The following is a 19,964-nucleotide window of genomic DNA, read 5'->3' on the forward strand; positions in this document are numbered from 1 at the left end:
TTTTCTAGTTCCTTCAACCTATTTTGTAATTCTTCTAATGTTTTATTCCTTATTTTTTTCTTATGTGTAGATATTGCTGTAATTTTCCCTCTTAAAACAGCCTTCAGAGTATCCCATAGAATGGGAGGTGAAACCTCTCTATTATCATTGAATTCTAAGTAAAGACCAATTTCTTTTTTAATTTGTTCCATAAAGTAAGGATCATTGAGTAGACTTGAATTTAGTTTCCAAATAGTATTCTTTGGTTGTAGGTCAAAATCAACAGATAAATATATAGGTGCATGGTCACTTACATCTATTGTCCCAATTCCACAGGTGCTTATTTTGTCTTTGTCTTTTCCAAATGTTATGAAATAGTCTGTTCTTGTATATACAGAATGGGGGGCAGAACAATGAGTGTAATCCCTTCAGTTGGGGAAAAGGGCCCTCCATATATCAATTAAACCAACATCCTCAAAAAGTGTATTAACTTCCTTATGTAAGGATTTTGTTTAATAGGTTTTTCTACTGGAAGAGTCTAACTTTGGTTGTAACTGTAAATATAAGTCTCCCCCACATATCAGGAGATCTTCTGTTTCCATTACCATACTATTAGTAATTTTCTGAAAGAAACTAATATCACTTCCTGGGGGTGCGTATATATTCAATAGATTAACGGAATTTCCGTCTATGTTCCCCCTTACCAGAGTATATCTGCCCTCCATATCTCCCATTTCGAATACTTTTTCAAAATTTAGCTTGTTTGAAATAAGAATAGCAACTCCTCTCCTTTGTCCTGATTTGTAAAGCCCATTCTCTTCAGTTTTCCATGCTCGTTATCACTTGTGAGTTTCCTGTAAATATACTACATGGGCTTGTTCTTTTTTCATTTTGGATAGAATTCTACTACGTTTGATTGTATTTAACAGCCCATTGACATTAAAAGAAATGAATTTTACTTTGTCCTTAGCCATGTGTATTTATCTGTCAACATATCATTGAAATTAGTAGAATAATGCTTAATTGATCTACCCCTTGAACAATTAAGAACCAAGAAATGCAAATAATTAAAAAAAAGGCAATGAAGGTGTGATTCAAAGGCTGAGTTCTGTAGTAGATGACCCTGGGTTGAGCTAGAGGAAACATGTAGCTGTGGGGGATCACCCCTCCTACCTGTAAGTTGAGGGCCCCCATTGCAGTATTCATAAAAGTAACTGAACGAATCTATATCCATTACACAGAAATAATTTCCCTGTGTATTGTATTATATATATAGTCATTTAAGTGGGGAGAAAGGAGTGCATGAATAAAAAAGAATAACTGAGTAATATAAAATCCACATTATAATAAGTATTTCTTGTGATAGGTATACCATCGTCTATTTTTCCTTCCGTTTAGGTTCTCAAAACTTTTAGTACCAAACCTTCTGGCTGTTCTGGAGGGGGTGAGGGCTGTCTTCGGAAAACTCCCAGTCTCTTCCTGATATATTTCTCTTGCCCTCCTCCCATCCCTTGCTTTCTCAATTCTCTCACTATTTCCCAAGCAGAGTAGGATAACTGCTCAGCCAGGCTTTCCCTCAGTTTGATCACACTGATGGGCAACCCTCTGGTCTTCATATCTAGTCGTCTCTTCCACTGTCTGATACAGTTGGATCCCATCTTCATAAAACACACACAGTTTAGCAGGGTACGGAGTTTGAAATCTAATCTTTCCTTGCTTTAGTATTTGCTTTACTGGAGTCAGCTGGAGATGCTCATGGAGTGAGTACCGTTTTGGATTCGCTCCATAACTTTTACTTTTTTTAACCTTTGATCACCCTTATTCAGCGTATTTTTACCTATACCGAAAGTTTCTTTATTCTTTTTTTTGGATTTACTGCTAAGCGTTTGTTGTGAACTTTTGATGATATGCAAACAGAAATGTCTCTCAGGTCTAAGGGACGGGATCCCGGACGTAATCCGAACGGTAACGGAAAAAAGCAGGCTCCGACTCAACAAACACCATTAACTTTTGAATTGTTTATGGAGGTTTTGAATCAAAAATTTGCTGAACTACAACAATTTTTTAAAGAAGATATAAAGGCTTTTCAAGAGTACATGGTTAAGACGGATTTAGTAATTAAACAGCAACAAACTCTTATTGCGTCTCTGCAAGAAGAAGCTCGGAAGCGAGATTTGACTATTGGAAAACTGCAACAGGATTTAATTTCGACCATTAAGCTGATGGAAGCCCTTAAAGCCAAGAGTGACGATTTTGAGAATCGCTCCAGAAGACAGAACGTACGTATACTTGGTCTTCCAGACGGCATAGAAAAAGATGACCCTTCGAAATATTTTGCTCAACTTTTAAAAGAAGCGTTTCCGACAATTTTCCCGAATAACCCTCCTTTATTGGATCGGGCACATAGAATTCGGCGTCGATCACCGAGTGTTACAGACAAACCTTCGGTGATAATTGTCCGGTTCCATTATGTACATGACAAAGAACAAGTTATAAGAGCAGCTCGTCGACTAGGAATGATTAAAATCAAAGATTTTTCCTTCCGTCTGATCGAAGATTTTAGTTCAGATCTTTTAAAAAGAAGGCTTCTTTTTAAACCGTTGATGGCTGAATGTTATGAGAAAAATCTGAAGCCTGTGCTTCTATACCCTGCGAAGCTTCGAATTTCTCCGTCGAATGCTCCACGACAAATTTTCCTTTCAACTTCAGAAGTGAGAAAATATCTGGAGGAGAACTTCCCTACTGCTACAGACACCAGTCTTTAATAAATGAATGATTCTGATCGTATAAGATGGTTCTCGATCTCTTAAACCAGAATTATAATCTGGTTATTGGTGTAGGTTCATCCTACACTTTATACTCAAGTTAAAGTGTGTTTGCGTCATGTTAATTGTTTTTGCCTTATACACTTTAATCATTTAACTACATACTTGTCTATTAACTTTGTTCCTTCGAAGGTATATTTTTAATTCTTTGAAGGTAAATTTTTCCTTGATTAAGATGGTGGTTTTTTTGGAAAAGATTTTTGGTTTTGCTTAAGATGGCATTATGTTTATATTTTTCGTGTTTCTTCTAGACAAGGCATCGCTTATCTTAGCTTAAATATTTTTTGTTTTGTCTGGGCCAGAGCCCGAGTTATAATTGTTTTTAGTGATTATATTTTTATTCTTTTTACAACTAACTATACTTAGAAATATGGTTTTTATTATAGTGATTTTATTTTTAAAGTCGGGGTGATTCTTTTATATGTATCCTTTTTATATGGAGTGTTCTTCAGCTGACATGGGGGTAGGATTAGTCTTACTTTTTCTCTTTTTAAGTCATATTTTGGCTTTTTCTCTTTTTCTTGGGGGGTGGGGGGATGGTCTGTTTTCTAATTCTATTTTTTTTGTATCAGTTTGTGTTAGTTTTTTTATTCGGGCTGTTTTTGAACTTCAAATATGTGTGTGTTGTCGTCACTTCCGGGTCTTTTCACTACTTTTGTTCCTCTTCCGGGTGCATGAGTTTATAAATTGGTTAACCCTTTCTATACCAAAGGGTTGATTATAGAATTATGGCTCAGACCATTAATTTTGTGTCTTGGAATACTAATGGTTTAAATCATCCAATTAAACGAAAGAAGATTTTCAAAGTATTCCAAAGACTTAATGCTCATATCATTTTTGTACAAGAAACTCATGTGAGGAGGGAGGACAAATTTCGTTTTTTTAGATTTTGGCGGGGTCAACAGTATCATGCAAATTCGAATGCTAAAGTAAAAGGAGTTTCAATTTTTATTGACTCCTCTATTTCATTTGTTCAACATGATATTTTTTCGGATCCGAATGGCAGATTTTTGTTAATTACGGGTTTACTTTGTAATAAAAAGGTTGCTTTGGTTAATGTTTATGCTCCAAATGTGGATTGTCCTGACTTTTTTAAGTCTTTATTTACTTCTTTACCCAATCTAAACGAATATAAGTTAATAATGGGTGGTGACTTTAATTGTTGTTTAAATCCTCTGATGGATAAATCTTTATCTATTCAGACTTTACCTAATAAGTCGGCCACTTGTATTAACTCCTTTTTGACTGACAATGGAGTTTTTGATGTTTGGAGATTTCGGCATTCTAATGACAAAGAGTTTTCTTTTTTCTCACATGTTCATCACTCTTATTCAAGAATTGATTATTTTTTTGTAGACTCTTGTTTTATTCCATTGGTAATCGGTTGTAACTATGATATTATAGCTATCTCTGATCACGCTCCGTTATTACTTTCTATGAAATTTACGGATACAGCTTTTAATGCTAGACAATGGCGATTTGACTCTACCTTGTTGCAAGACTCTGACTTTATTAAATTTATGGAGGAGCAGATCGACTTCTTCTTCTCAACTAATTCTACGGATGATATTTCCTACGGAACACTTTGGGACACTTTTAAAGCTTATATACGTGGACAGATTATTTCTTATTCTGTTGGTTTGAGGAAACGAATCAAGATGGAAACTCTTTTATTGGTTGATAAAATTAAAGAGATTGATAAGAAATATTCGATTGCTCCTAGTAAGGAGCTTTACAAACAAAGGGTTGAACTTCAAATGGAACATAGTTTATTACTTACATCCTCGATTGAAAATCAATTAATGAAAACTAAATCTGATTTTTATATACATAGTGATAAATCTGGTAAACTGTTAGCTAGTCAATTGAAGAATGCTCTGGTTAAACGTCAAATCACTAAGATTGGTCAGCAGAATGGGAATCTGACAGTTAATCATGATGAGATAAATAAGGCATTTCAAGATTTCTATACCTCCCTGTATCAATCTGAATTTCCTCAAGATTATAATACCATGTCTGATTTTCTGGGGAAATTAAATTTTCCAAGGTTATCATCTGATGATCTTTTGATATTGGATACTCCTATTACGGATGTAGAAATTAAAGGGGCTATTTCCTCAATGAATTCTGGGAAAGCACCGGGTCCAGATGGTTATACAGTTGAATTTTTAAAATTTTTTTCCGCTACTCTTTCCCCTTGGTTAGGTAAGGTTTTTGAGGAGGCCATTAGATTAGGGAATTTGCCACAATCTTTTTATAGAGCTTCCATTTCTCTAATATTGAAGAAAGATAAAGACCCTACTAATTGTGCTTCTTATAGACCTATATCTTTATTGAATGTAGACTCCAAGATTTTTTCTAAGTTACTGGCATCTAGATTGGAGAAGGTATTACCCAAAATTATTTCAGATGATCAAACTGGCTTTATTAAAAATCGTTATTCTTTTTTTAACATTAGGAGATTGTTGAATATTGTTTATACTCCCTCACATGATACTTCAGAATGCGTGATTTCATTAGATGCGGAGAAAGCATTTGACAGAGTTGAATGGCCTTACTTATTTAATGTGTTGGAGAAGTTTAATTTTAGTCCGATATTTATATCATGGATTAAATTGATTTATCATACTCCAGTAGCCTCAGTGGTTACCAATAATCAAAGATCTCCCTTTTTTCGCCTATTTCGGGGCACTAGACAGGGATGTCCTCTTAGTCCATTACTATTTAACATTGCCTTAGAACCTTTGGCAATTGCCATCAGACAATCACAGGATATTTTGGGTATTAATCGTGGGACAGATATTCATAAGTTATCTTTGTATGCAGATGATTTATTACTATTCATTTCTAACCCGGAGAAATCCATTCCAGCAGTTTTATCATTATTGGCTCAATTTAGTGAGTTTTCTGGGTATAAGTTAAATCTTAATAAAAGTGAATTGTTTCCATTAAATAAACGGGTCCCAATTTATGGAAATTTACCCTTTAAATTAGTTAATGACTCTTTTACTTATTTAGGGATCAAAATCACAAAGAACCATAAAGATTTGTTTGGATTTAATTTTTTACCCTTAATTGATCAGATTAAAGGTTTGTTTACTAGGTGGTCACCTTTGTCTCTATCTCTAATAGGCAGGATTAATGCTATTAAGATGGTTATTTTACCTAAGTTTTTATATATTTTTCAAGCGATACCAATTTTTATCCCGAAATCTTTTTTTTACTAATGTTGACTCTAAAATTTCTTCATATATATGGCAGTATAAAAATCCCAGGTTAGGTAAAACGTATTTACAGAAGACAAAAAAGGAAGACGGATTAGCATTACCTAATTTCAGATTTTACTATTGGGCAGCTAATATTAGATATTTGTTATGCTGGTTGAAAGATGGGGGTGGATCTTTTGGCCCTTGTTGGGTGAGTTTAGAAACTAAATCGGTATCAGCTTATGCTTTGGGTTCTATTTTAGGGACTTCTCTCCCTTTTGCTCTTTCTAAATTGCCGAAACGAATTGACAACCCGATAGTTAAACATACATTGCGTATATGGTTTCAATTTCGGAGATTTTTTGGGTTGACTCAATTCGTTTTAAATAGTCCTATTGTATCTAATTGTTTTTTTCACCCTTCCATTATAGATCAAGCTTATTCAGCTTGGAAAACTAAGGGATTACTAAGATTTTCTGATTTATTTTTAGATAATTGTTTCATGTCTTTTGAACAATTATCCAACAGATATAACTTGCCGAGATTTCATTTTTTTAGATATTTACAGATTAGACATTTTTTAAGTTCTGTACTCTCTACGTTTCCAAATTTTGTGCCTTCAGATACTTTGGAGAGTTTATTTGAATTAGACCCTTTTCAAAAAGGGCTTATTTCAAAACTTTATAATATAATTATGAAGATACGTTCAGAGCCCCTTTATAAGACTAAACAGGATTGGGAAAGAGAGCTTAGTTTTAGTATTTCTAGTGAGAATTGGGATAGAATTCTTCAATTAGTTAATACATCATCGTTATGTGCCAAACATTCACTAATACAATTTAAGGTTGTACATAGGGCCCATATGTCCAAGGATAAATTAGCTCATTTTTACTCTCATATAAGTCCTATTTGTGATAGATGTCATTCTGAAATTGCGTCTTTAACTCACATGTTTTGGTCGTGTTCATTTTTGGAGAAATATTGGAAAGATATTTTTGATATTATATCTGCGGTTTTGAATATTGATTTACAACCTCATCCTATTACCGCAATTTTTGGTTTACCAATGTTAGATTCACAGCATTTATCTTCTTCAGCCCGTCGAATGATTGCATTTCTAACTTTGATGGCTAGAAGATCTATATTGTTGAATTGGAAAGAAATTGATCCTCCCACTGTATTTAATTGGTTCTCTCAAACTATGTTATGTTTAAATTTAGAAAAAATTAGAAGTGGTACTTTTGAGACTTCTATTAAATTTGAAAAGTTATGGAGACCATTTATTCAACATTTTCATATGATGTAAGATGACCCTTTGCCAAGTACATTTGATTTCCCAGCTTTTAGCTTATGTATTTTGAGAGGACCGGAAGTGACGGCATTGATGAATACTTATTTTTGTGAGATATTATAAACAGCCCACTTTTTTTTTCCTTCTCTTTTGTTTGTTTTTTTTTTCTTTTATATTACTTATTAGCTATAGTTATTAGATTAGATTAGTTAGTTCTGCATTATATAATTTTTTTTTGTTTTTTTTTCTTTCTTTTTTCTGTTTTTTTTATATTATACATTATGAAATATTTAGATTTACTATGTCCATACATATATCTTATGGCCTATGTCTTGGTAAACTCATTTATATTGTAACTATTATGTATGTTTTTTTTTCATATGTAATGGAATGTGTATGTTGGTAATTTCTTTATCAATATATCATCTGTATTCTGTCCATATTATTAATATTAATAAAAAGATTTAGAAAGAAAGAAAGTATTTGCTTTACTTCAGAATATTCTTTACGTCTCTACAGGACTGCCAGGGGGTAATCTTGATTGAAATATATTAATTTACCATCCAAAACCACCCTCTTCTTACCACAGGCCCTTCGTAGAATCTCCACCTTGGTATTGTATCGAAGGAATCTAATTACTATTGAGCATGGCTTATCTTCTCTATCTCCACTTCTTTACGCGATCTTCCACGTTCTCTGTGTCGCAGCCCCACTATTTTTATGATTGACGCTGGCGAGCTCTGACTTATTACATTTTTTTCTTTTTTATATAAAAAAATTCAACCCCCTGCCAACTACCAAAGAAAAAAGCTGATGGATGATAATGGATAATTAGAAAAAAAACATATACACTTAAGAAGAGAAGATAGAAATATACATTAAGGTCTGCGCACTGTTAAACTTTATAAATTGGAAAAATAATTTAGGAACGGTCCCCGAATATCATAAAAAGATTATTTCAAATTTAAGACTGAGCAGCAGATCTTCTCTAAATTTAAGTAAGACATAATTTCATGTAGTAGACTCCTAACCCACAGGTTTTAGTTTTTACCTCTCTTTTAGCAAGGAGTGCAATCTTGCTTAAATGGAAGGCGAGCTCTGACTTGATATCATTTAGTTGCTGTTTATATATTTTTCTAGAATCCTTGTATCTCTTCCAGAATTTTTAATCATATTTGCCACTTCACCTGAACGAGAGCCGCTGACTGCATCCCTCTCGTCCACAGGCTCTGCAGTGATGCTTTCTTTATCTCCATTCTTGCCCCCCTCATCAATTCAGATATTTTCGAAGGATCTTTTATTTGATGGATTAACGGGGCAAAATATGTGATTTTCTGGAAGAGCTATTGACTTAAGCTGCCATTCTGGATGATTACATCACCGGAACCCCCTCTGCACCCTTTCTATGGCTTCCACGTACTTCCTGTAGTGAGGCGACTGGAACTGAGCACAGTACTCCAAGTGGGGTCTGACCAGGGTCCTATATAGCTGCAACATTTCCTCTCAGCTCCTAAATTCAGTTCCACAATTGATGAAGGCCAGTTGACCTGCAAATTTGTTGCAAATGGTACTGTTTTAGCTTGTGGAGCTGTCATTGTTACAGTGGGCTATACTAGAAACCTAGAAGGAAATTTGAGGAATTCAATAGTGGAAATTTTGGGACTTCGTAATGAAGTTTTGTAATGGAGTCCCAAACCTTGTAACATGTAATGTGGTAAGTTTTACCAGTTTCATTTCCCCAAAAACCACAATGCTGTGGCCTGCCATTACCTTAAGAGTTCTTATTCAAATTATAATGAGATTGATCTATGTGATGTTATTTCATCATCGGACAGCTCTGTGCTGGCAGGATTTTTCATGTTTGCCATGCAGTATTAATGTGATACAAGCCCCAAGAGATATACTGTAGCAATTATTATTGCTTTATTCCATGGCTGTATAGTATATATTTTGAGTAAAGTCAGTCTGAGTGAAAGTGTCATTTGTGTAGAGTTAGAAGGTTTGTAGTATAATAAAACTGGATAACAGGAAAAAGCTTACAACAGGCGCATGTGACATAATGCAAGAGCTTTAAGTGAAATAAATGTGGAAAAGACTGGAGATGCTCAACAAGTCCATAGCATCTCTGGAGAGAGAAACAGTTAATATTTAATATTTCCCACCAATCTCCCTCCTGGCACTTATCCTTGTAAGCAGAACAAGTGCTACACCTGCCCTTCCACTTCCTCCCTCACCACCATTCAGGGCCCCAGACAGTCCTTCCAGGTGAGGCGACACTTCACCTGTGAGTCGGCTGGTGTGGTTTACTGCGTTCGGTGCTCCCGGTGTGGCCTTTTATATATTGGTGAGACCCGACGCAGACTGGGGGCCGTTTTGCTGAACACCTACGCTTGGTCCACCAGAGAAAACAGGATCTCCCAGTGGCCACACATTTTAATTCCACGTACCATTCCCATTCTGATATATCTATCCATGGCCTCCTCTACTGTTAATATGAAGCCACACTCAGGTTGGAGGAACAACACCTTATATACCGGCTGGGTAGCCTCCAACCTGATGGCATGAACATTGACTTCTCTAACCTCCGTTAATGCCCCTCCTCCCCTTCTTACCCCATCCCTGACATACTAAGTTGTTTATTTTTTCTCTCTCTCTCTCTGCCCATCACTCTGCCTGTTCTCCATCTCCCATTGGTGCTCCCCCCCTCCCCCTTTCTTTCTCCTGAGGCCTCCCATCCCATGATCCTTTCCCTTCCCTAACTCTGTATCACTTTTGCCAAACACCTTTCCAGCTCTTAGCTTCATCCCACCCCCTCCGGTCTTCTATCATTTCGCATTTCTCCCTCCCCCCACTACTTTCAAATCTTTTACTATCTTTCCTTTCAGTTAGTCCTGACGAAGGGTCTCGGCCTGAAACGTCGACAGTGCTTCTCCCTATAGACGCTGCCTGGCCTGCTGTGTTCCACCAGCATTGTGTGTGTAGTTAGTCCTGACGAAGGGTCTCGGCCCGAAACGTCAACAGTACTTCTCCTTATAGATGCTGCCTGGCCTGCTGTGTTCCACCAGCATTTTGTGTGTGTTGTTTTAATATTTAAGGTCTTTGTTTGATGAAGGATCATTGATCAGAATCATTAACTCATTTTTTTTTTCCATTTTCATAGATGCTACATAATCCCTTGAGTATCCCATTCTTATTCCGTTTTTATTTCAAATTTGTAGCAGTTGCAGTTTTTTGCTTTTCCAGTCTTGTCATGACTTGTTCCAATAAATGCTACTCACTGTGGTATTTTCACTACTTTTACCTTTTGCATCCACAGTTTGTTTGTTATGATGTTTTTTCCTGGAATGATAAAGTTTATAAGGTATTTAATAATGTTTGTTTCATTTGTAGAATATTATTGCTGAGCATGAAATTCGCAATATTTCCTGTGCTGCTCAGGATCCTGAAGACCTTTGTACATTTGCCTACATCACGAAAGATCTACAAACAAATCATCATTATTGCCACGTTTTCAGCACACTTGATGTAGTACGTCATATTCTCCTTTAGTATAATAGGAAATACAAGTATTGTGTTTTCTTCTAAGATTCAAGCCATTAATTTTTAATTCTTGGGTGATAGTAACCTTTCATTGATACCAATTGTGAAACTTGGCACCTTTCCCACTGCCAACACCCCTCTTAAACATAACTGATAAGTTTTGATTTATACTACTGGTGTTTTAATAATAATGAACATTTGTAATATCCAGAAATGCTTCCCAAATTCAACTCAGAAAAGACAGCTTAGTGGGAGGTAATAACTGTATATTTAATAAATGCTCATATACTTTGAAGCTTATAGTTTTGGACAGCTTTAATATTTTACCACTTCTCATTCAAAGTCATTGATTGAAGTGTCCTAGATTGCTTGATCACAGCCAAATATTTTAGTAGATAATCACCTTGAATGTGAGGAATTTGGGAGGTGGAGTGCAGGAGTGTTTGGTTCTGAAGGAAGGAATATTGCAAGGTGAGACTTTCCAGTAGTCATTAAAAAGAAATAATATGTAAAATGAAAGCAGCTGTTAAGCTATGAATGTCTGAAAACAAATCAGTACTGCAGGAAGCTAATTCGCCTTCTTTTGAAGGCAGGTTGAACATATTCAAGAACATACCAAAATACCGGACAGTACAAGGGACAATTGTTTAATCAATTCAATCCAATAGAGCTTTTTTTTTGTTTTAATCTCTGCTGAGGACTGCAAAACACGAGTCACTTTTTTCGTAAAATGCATCCTAAGATGCAACTTCAGGGAAACTATCCAAGGCTAGGTCCATTGATATGATTGTTTTCAACTCTAGGATGCAGGCATCCTCTTGCTACTCTCAGAAAGCTCCAAGCAACAGGGTAGATTTTGACTGGAAACTAAAGGACACCTTGTGTTTGAAAGAAGCCGAGTCAGATCTTAAGATGTTCTGTTTCAGAGATGAGATGAGACCGAGAGAGATATTTAAAAATTATTTTCATGACTTTTACAAACTGGATTCAGCTACTTGAAGACCATGTCCAGTTCTTTGATACTATATTAGTGATTTTTAATATGTTTTTTTGTAGTAGCAAACATCATACATTATCTTCATTATAGTCTCATTGCGAAGGTCATGCATGGAGTTAACATAAGAATTTACCTATTAGTTAGCATAAAAATAGAGTAGTGTTTATAGGCTAATAACTAAATGGTTTATTTCAAGAGAAAATACTAAAATGCAAAAAATTGAAGTAGCATTTTCATTGCTTTCTTTTTCAGAATTTAACATATGAAATAATCCTTACACTAGGACAGGCATTTGAAGTAGCCTACCAACTTGCACTGCAGGCCCAGAAACCACCTCAGATATCTCTTGCCACAGCTGAAGCAGAGTCCACGGAAGTGAGGACATCCAAGCCAGTCCCCAAACCACGGTCCGGCATGAGAAAATCTGCTGTAAGTTACACTCCTAAAATTACTTCATAAATTTAAGAAAATTCTAGTTTGAATCAAGAAAAATGCTGCCAACATAATCAAAGGCCCCACCCAAACTGAATGTTTTTCTGCCCCCTCCCATTGGCCAGGAGATACAAAAGCCTGAAAGCACATGTCACTAATTTCCACCGCATCAGCAGCCTCTTTCTATTGGAATCAAATATTAATAATTTAGATCATTGAAGTATGTGTAGTAGAGTGATTAAAGATGAACAGTGTGCCGGCACCTGATGCAGTGTAAGGTACCCCAGGCAGTAGTTAGCCAATGCCCCCATATCAGTCATAGGGATTTGAGCTCAGAACTTCAACCCACTGTTTAATTAGCTGCCAGCTTACCCTGAGTTCGGTTTTACTTCTGTGAAAACGTGTAGAACTATAACAGAGATTGAGTAAAGGGAGATTTACTTGAAAGTACTCTGGGGAATGTTGAATGTTGGCAGTAGGTAACTGCATCAAGAAAATACCTCATTCATATATGCCAGCAAACCTCCCTTTAAAAAATACTGTATGTATACTTACAGAATTAATGAACTCTCTTCAACATAATAAGTATTTAAAAGAAAATAGTCAAGAGATTAAAATAGTATTTACCTTGATGTTTGTTTAAAATTGTGCTGTATCTGTTCAAATGTATTAGTGGACGGTAATTGACAGATAAATGGATTCATTTAATTTATTAATGACTTGGTAGTGACCTGGCTGGATATTATAGTATGCTGTAAATAGTTCACTAATGACTCCTGTCGTTTCTTGCTAAACGGACCAGGTGCAGCCACTTAATAGCAGATGCTGTTACTGTCACACGTGCACTACTCACAGGCCTTCGCTTGCACCTCTACCGCTGCATTCGTTCAGCCAAGGAGTCCAGGTTTATCTCTGTATTTATATATCACTGTGTGTTCTCACCTGCATCCCCATCCACGTATATCACTGTTTCTTTCCCATGCTCTCATCTACATCCCCATCCACGCATGGCAGCCTGCAGCATGAAAGTACACATAACATTTATTTATTCATGAGATCTGAATTTCTAAGTGCATTTTTTAACATACGTGCTTGGTTGTTCAGGATTTAACAAAAAAGTACTATAAGAACTTGTGGCCGATGACACTGGAATGACCAAACTGAAACAAAATCGTGAGATGTAAGAATAAATTCAAGTTTTTAATTTAAATACAACTGGAGCATTTCACAAATTAAGAGTATGATTTTCAAAAGTTAAATATGGAAGTATTATGGAAATTCCTAGGCTAATAACAACATAAATGGTGTAATCAATGTAATTACAGTGGAGAAGTATGATTCATCCATGTTTGCCTGACTTTCATCACGGCTCCTAGTTAATCCCACTTCTTGCATCATCTTTCATTCTTCCATTTATATTCTTCACTTTCCAATAATTCTTGAATTTCCTTTTGTCATTGATAAGGTTCCACATTGACCAGAATAATATATATTACAGTAGGTATCTGCTGCTAAATTGTCTTGAGAAATATTGCTTCGAGTCAATTCCTAATTCACTGCTGGAGTATCTATGCAATTGAGTTAGTGACACGTTATGAGCAGTGGCATATTAAGGAAGTGCCATATTTGCAAATTAAATAAAAACATTTTTTGTTGAGAGGTTGGGAACAATATAAAGGGCAAATTGTCAGACTTAGCAGGTCAATCATGAAATATGACTAACGTGTTCTGAGGGTATCACAACTGAGACATGTTTTCAAGAGAAGTAACAAATGGCCATAAAAGCCTTATCATATAAAATACTAACTTTCAGAGAAATTATTAATTGTGGCTCATGCAGGTATGAATAAGATCGTGTTCAAAAACCATGGCGCTTCAAAATGTACCTTTTTGAAATATAGTCACTGTTACAGTGGAAGAAAATGGCAGCTCATTGCACTAAGCAAGTTGCAATACACAGTGCAACATTTCATTAATTGGTTACAGTTTCGGGGATGTAGGCTATGGAATTGATACTTGGGAGTGGGGAGACTGATAGTGGATTCTGATTAATTGGGATGCATTTTGGCCCAATTAAGCAGCTGCTCCAATTAGCCAAAGTTTCATGGAAATCATTAAAAAGGTATATAAAAAATCAAACTGAGTAAAAAAATTATGTATTGAAATGAAATATAGAACAAATTAGAACACTATCAATATTACTACAGTACTATAAAACTGCATATTGGTTCCTTACACCGATTGATGGAGAAATTCATCCACATTGTGTTCTTTTGACTGAACAAAATCAGCACAGACACATAATAGACCATTTTATAGAATGCTGTCGATTATTGCATCTTCCAAATCTTCATTTTCATTGTAATATTCAAGGTGTTACCTTCAAAATAGAAACTGTGAAGAATTCACTACCTTCAAATTCCTCATAGTTTCTAACTTACTGAAGTAGTGGAATAATTTCATTTTTACTCCTGGCCATTTCTGACATCTGCAAGCCTGAATGCTTAAAACCACAATGAGCAAAATGGTTCTGAATTGTCTTGCTGCTTAATTCTTTCCAACTGTCATTGACAAAAATCACTGCTTTTTGAACACAAACACACACAACTGACCTACTGAAAATCTGTTTGCTCAAAGCACAGTGTGGTGCCTCATGCCATGCAAGTTTAGCAAGAGTTTCTTGTCTCATTTAAGGGGTAGAGTGTCCCATATAAAGCAGTTTTTGTTCTTTAAGAGTTGTCCCAAATAAGCAGCTGGCCCAATTAATACACTGCATTTGAATATCTTACATCTGTGGGAAGGAGAGATGGATTCTTGGCTCAACTTATCTAAAGGACAACACCTTTAATAATATTGAACTCCCTTGCTGCAGCACTGGGATGTCCATCTAGAATGTTTTAGATTCAAGTTTGGTGTGGGATTTGAATTTGGAACAACTTTTAGACTCAGGAGTGCTCCCTCTGAGCCACAACTGCATGCCTAGAAAACACTACAATGTCAGAAATTATTTCTACGGAATACTTAAAAGAATGTTATTACTGGTAGTTTAGTCATGCTGGTTATACCAGTGGTTCTGCTGTTTGGAAAAAGCAGCACCATACATACAAAGACGTGCTCTAAATCTGGTATCTACTGAGTGACACAAGCCAGTGTATCTAGCATTCCTCTCTGTCCAACATGGAGCTCTTTCTTGCTGAGATTGCCTGGGACTTTTACCAGGAAATTAGCTTCTTCAATCATACGCAAGTCAGACCTGACAAAGAATCAGGATCTTATTTATTTCTATGAACTCTTGGCCAGGAAATTGAGAGAATATAAAGATAAAATAATTTTCCTTTAAAGTTTCTTCCAAAGTTTTTAAATCACATTTTAATGATTTATAATATTATTTTTGTAAATGCATCTAGGTAGTAGAGGCATTTAAAAACTGCTTTTAAAAATAAATCTCAGCCATATCTGCAGGAAAAGATTTGCCTCCCTTTGAAGCTGTAAGGATATTACAGTGCTTAAGTCTCAGTAATGTGCTTCTTGGAATCCACATGCTATTGAAGCTTGCAGGGTGTCTCTCAGATTCAGGCCTAGACAGCTTCCCTGAAGCCCTGCCCAGCTAAGTGCAGCTGGACCGATTCCATTTATGGTAAGTACAGGCAGTGAGGTAGGCCCAGTATGGCTTGACCCATTGACTTTATGAACGAGTAAGGGGAAGGAGCTGGAGGCCGGAGCACTCCAAGATTGGAGGCCAGTGATCTCCAAGCACAGCGGTCTGCAGTGTCTCGAGAGCAAGGGCTGTTGATCCTTGCAGTTGGCAAGTCCCGGGATTGAAGGTTTCAGTAGCTTGGCAGACCCTCAGGTCAGAGGTTGAATCCTGGGCTTGATGTCTGGAGTTTGAAGCTCCAAGTTCAGTGAGTACAAAGGCTGAATGTCTGAGTCCTGGGCCACAATATGCAGATCGGAGGTCCAGCAGCGACCTATCTGTGGCTGGAGGTTCATCTCTGTGTGTGGGTGAGGGGATGGTAAAGGGGTTTGTTGCTTTCTTAAATGTTCTTGTGATCAGTATAAAAATCTAGTCATACCTTATTCCCCCCCCCCCCCCCCCCCATAAACTGCACAGTAAATTGTTATCTGATATGGTAAAGCACTGCCATTTAAAATTCTTCTTTTCCCAATGATTTCTGCACAAAGAAAGAAAACAATAGTGAGAACTGACTGTTGAGCCTACAGGTAGTATTAGGGTTTCAGCATTATATGAGGGAGCTTTTAAGGTCAGCAATTAAATCCTCCAGACATATTCACTTGTTACTTAATAATGTAGATTATTTTGATTGAATAGAAAACTATATTTGACTTGTTAATTCTTTTTTCTTACCAAGTTGTGCAGCACAAACTGGTATTTTGGTTGTTTCCAAATGGGGATAAAAAAAACTTTCAAAATGACTACTACAAAGAAGGTCTTGTAATGGGAGCAAACTTTTTTACACATCTATTCCTCATTAAAAACACCTAGGTTAAATCTCAGTCATGCTAGCCTTGTGCACTAATGGTTTTTTTTAATCATTTTTCTCTTTCCTTCAAAAGTTGGGTAATCGAAGTGTTGAATGTGACCTCAATTTATCAATGATTTTTATTGCAGTTCTCATCAAATTTGGATTGTTTGTTAAATGTACAGCATACCAAAATAACTTGCATTTTCTCATTTTATTATTGTAGATTGACAACTTTGATCAAGATTCTCAATCACATGGTGCTGTGCAATGGATAGCTGACTCCAAGCAGGACTCCAAGAGGACAATCAGTACAAAGTATGAAACCACCATTTTCTGACCATCTGGTGCTCCCACTTCTATTCCGTGCCTTTGCACTGTGAATCTGTTCTATTTCTCCGCTTCCTACAGCGGACACTTAAAGCTGCTTTCACTCTCTTCTCAAAGGGAAACTTCGTACTTGAGCTTCCTATACTCAACTCTGTAGTTGAATACAGCTGCCTTCAACATCTGTTGATCTTACAGCCATTTTAAAGCAAAGACTTTGGAAATTACTTGGAATCTTACTCCATATCTGGACTTTGAAACACTCTAACCTCCCAGCACTGTGAGCTATTGCACTGTTAATCCATCCAATCGCTACTAAAAAGCATTTGGCAATGTTGCATGCATCAGTATCTGGTCCATTTTTTCCACAGCGGTCTACATTTTTAAAAGGAATTGTGTTAGAGTGACTAACCTGATGAATTTAATGAGCTTTTAAATGACTTCATCTCCTTTCTTAAACATGTTGTTTAAAAACTTGTTTTCTTAAACTTGTTGATTTAAACAATTTCAAAACATGCCTTATCCGTACAGTTATGTAGCTCAGTTCGTTAAACTGGTTGTGAAAGATGGGGCCCGAATCAGCCAAATTGACACAAAATGATGAAATGCAGACTTATTTCTATGTTCTGATATTTTTACAGTTTCTACAACACATTGTAAGTTTGGCCACAATTTTCTTATTGTAACTGAACTAGCTAAATGACCTGTAGCCTCTTTTGGCTGAAATTTTCACTTCAGATGTTTGCCTCAGGATGGGACATGTGAAAGGATTAACTTTTCTAAATCTTTTCCGATATTGAAGCACTTACTGAGCAGACACATTAAGAGACATGTTATTTAACTTTTTTATGTGATCCAGTTAGAGATATTCAATATTTTCACTAAGTAATCAAAGGATAATAAAGTTTCAGGGATCACATAAAACTGTTTAGATTTTACAACAGTCTATATAATTAAAAGCTGCTTTATTCAAAATATGCAATACACAATTTTTAGGCTCTACATTATTTATGTTGTATAATGCAAATAATTGGATAATACAATTTTATTTTAGGAACCAAATCAATGAAAATGATTAAGAGTACACTGAATGCTGGAGTAGTAAATAGTGGTTGTGAAGTATTATGTTCAGTCTTTGTATACACTTCAGTTGTATGTCATATGGAATTCTTGATTTACTTTCTTCATAGTTCAGTTATTTTAGTATTTATCTTTAATTAGCAGGGCACATGGGAATTTTTAAATTGTTCTTGAAAACTATCTTATTCCATTGCTTCATTTTCACATTTTGCTTTGTACTCTGAAGACCTCACTTTCAGAGTGAACTGTGTTTTTTCAGTACTTGTAATTGAGATTAGCAAGACACTTTGCAGAGGCTCTATGCATAGTCACCTAATCAATCTGTGTGCAGAAAACTGATAAGTTAATATTTTTAATTTGTAGAAGAATCCATACACCAAATATTAATCTGTTTCTTGCATCCTGATTCTCCCGCTGAATTTTTCCAGGATTTTCAGCTTTTGTTTCTAATTCGCAGCATATTTAGCATTTCAGGAGTTCTAATAATTAACAAGTATTTGTTTTAAATTTTTCGTAACAACTGTTCATTTATCATTAGCATCCATCCTTGAAATGGGACTGGTTATTTTGCCATATAACAGTTCATAATGTTGTCAACTCCAGACTTATAATTTATCACAAATTCAACCTTTGGATATCTTAATAATCCTCATGAGAAATGACTTTCCTTTAAATATAGAGCATAGAACAATACAGCCCACAATGTTGTGCCGACCCTTAAACCCTGCCTCCCATATATCCCCCCCACCTTAAATTCCTCCATATACCTGTCTCGTAGTCTCTATCACTAAGTTTGCTAAGAAGAACTATTCATCATTGTTGGAAATCCTGTATTGCACTGTACAAGATAGGCTTGTGTGAGAAGGTTGTCTTAGCCATGGATGCCTAATGAGGTTGTTTCCTGCATTGATGCTTTGCCTTTGAATCCAGTAATACACTCAGCAATGTTGTATGATAGCATTTTACAAGTGCATTGATAACATGTGCAGCAAAGGAGGAGCTGTTAGACCTTCCAAACTGGTTTCTAATTATGCTGCATAAAAAACCATTCTTGTTGATCTTGGAGGTCAAGCTGAGTGAGTGTGGCTTGCCGCAAACACTGGACCTCCTGTAGCTTTCAGCCATTGTGTCCGCTCATTTTGCTTCCACAATAATTCATTATATGACCCCATTGGAATAGTTAAATTACTCCCCCACCCCCCGGAAGTGTCTGGTAAATCAGTGTGTTGCACCATCTCATATTGTAACCCTTCCTTTGACCATTTGATGTACATGTTGGTGATTTAAACCTAAAGCCTATGTATAATATTCAACTCTCATTCTTTATAACCACAATTAATTCAGAGATTGCTGTGGCTCTATTTGCTTGCCCAATCAAATGGGTCCATTTTGACATTCACCAGTAAATGACTCTAGTCCAGCACCTTCTCTAGTGGCTAATTTGAAAATGAATCTTTGTCCTTGCCTGAGCTAAACAACCTACTTCAACTTTTCATTTTTATCTACTTTAAATGTTGACCTTCTGGTGTATCCCAATAATGAAAATATTTTGGCTATTTTATCATCTTTCAATTTTGTTTGGCACAGACTTAAGTAAATTTTTCTTGACAATTTTATTATCATGAGACAAATCATTTTCTAAATCCACACAAAGGAGCTTCTCAGTACTCAGATGAATGATATTTCCAAACATAATTTTATATCTTATAATTTAAGATTCTATGACCCTGGGTTACTCTGGAAACTTTTCTGAGATGGATATTTAACTCGGAGCTACTTGTCTTTGAAATTATGATGTTGTGTCAG

The 19,964-nt window shown here is 35.9% G+C and overlaps 1 protein-coding gene across 11 annotated transcripts in view; it reads left to right on the top strand.

The window, feature by feature from the left end:
• Positions 1-19,964, top strand: part of LOC132381224 (ankyrin repeat and SAM domain-containing protein 1A-like) — a 496,261-nt gene that overhangs the window by 440,380 nt on the left and 35,917 nt on the right. For 5 of the 11 annotated variants that reach the window (XM_059950558.1, XM_059950562.1, XM_059950565.1 and 2 more), the window contains 4 exons: positions 10,692-10,829; positions 12,091-12,267; positions 13,073-13,174; positions 16,978-17,106. In XM_059950558.1, the coding sequence (XP_059806541.1) occupies positions 10,692-10,829; positions 12,091-12,267; positions 13,073-13,174; positions 16,978-17,091 (531 nt within the window). In that variant the 3' untranslated portion in view covers positions 17,092-17,106. Of the gene's footprint in view, positions 1-10,691; positions 10,830-12,090; positions 12,268-13,072; positions 13,175-16,977; positions 17,107-19,964 lie in introns of those variants that run through there. The other 6 variants (XM_059950560.1, XM_059950559.1, XM_059950567.1 and 3 more) reach the window with 3 other exon arrangements.

Source organism: Hypanus sabinus, chromosome 25 (genome assembly GCF_030144855.1).
Source record: "Hypanus sabinus isolate sHypSab1 chromosome 25, sHypSab1.hap1, whole genome shotgun sequence".
Lineage (NCBI taxonomy): Eukaryota > Metazoa > Chordata > Chondrichthyes > Myliobatiformes > Dasyatidae > Hypanus > Hypanus sabinus.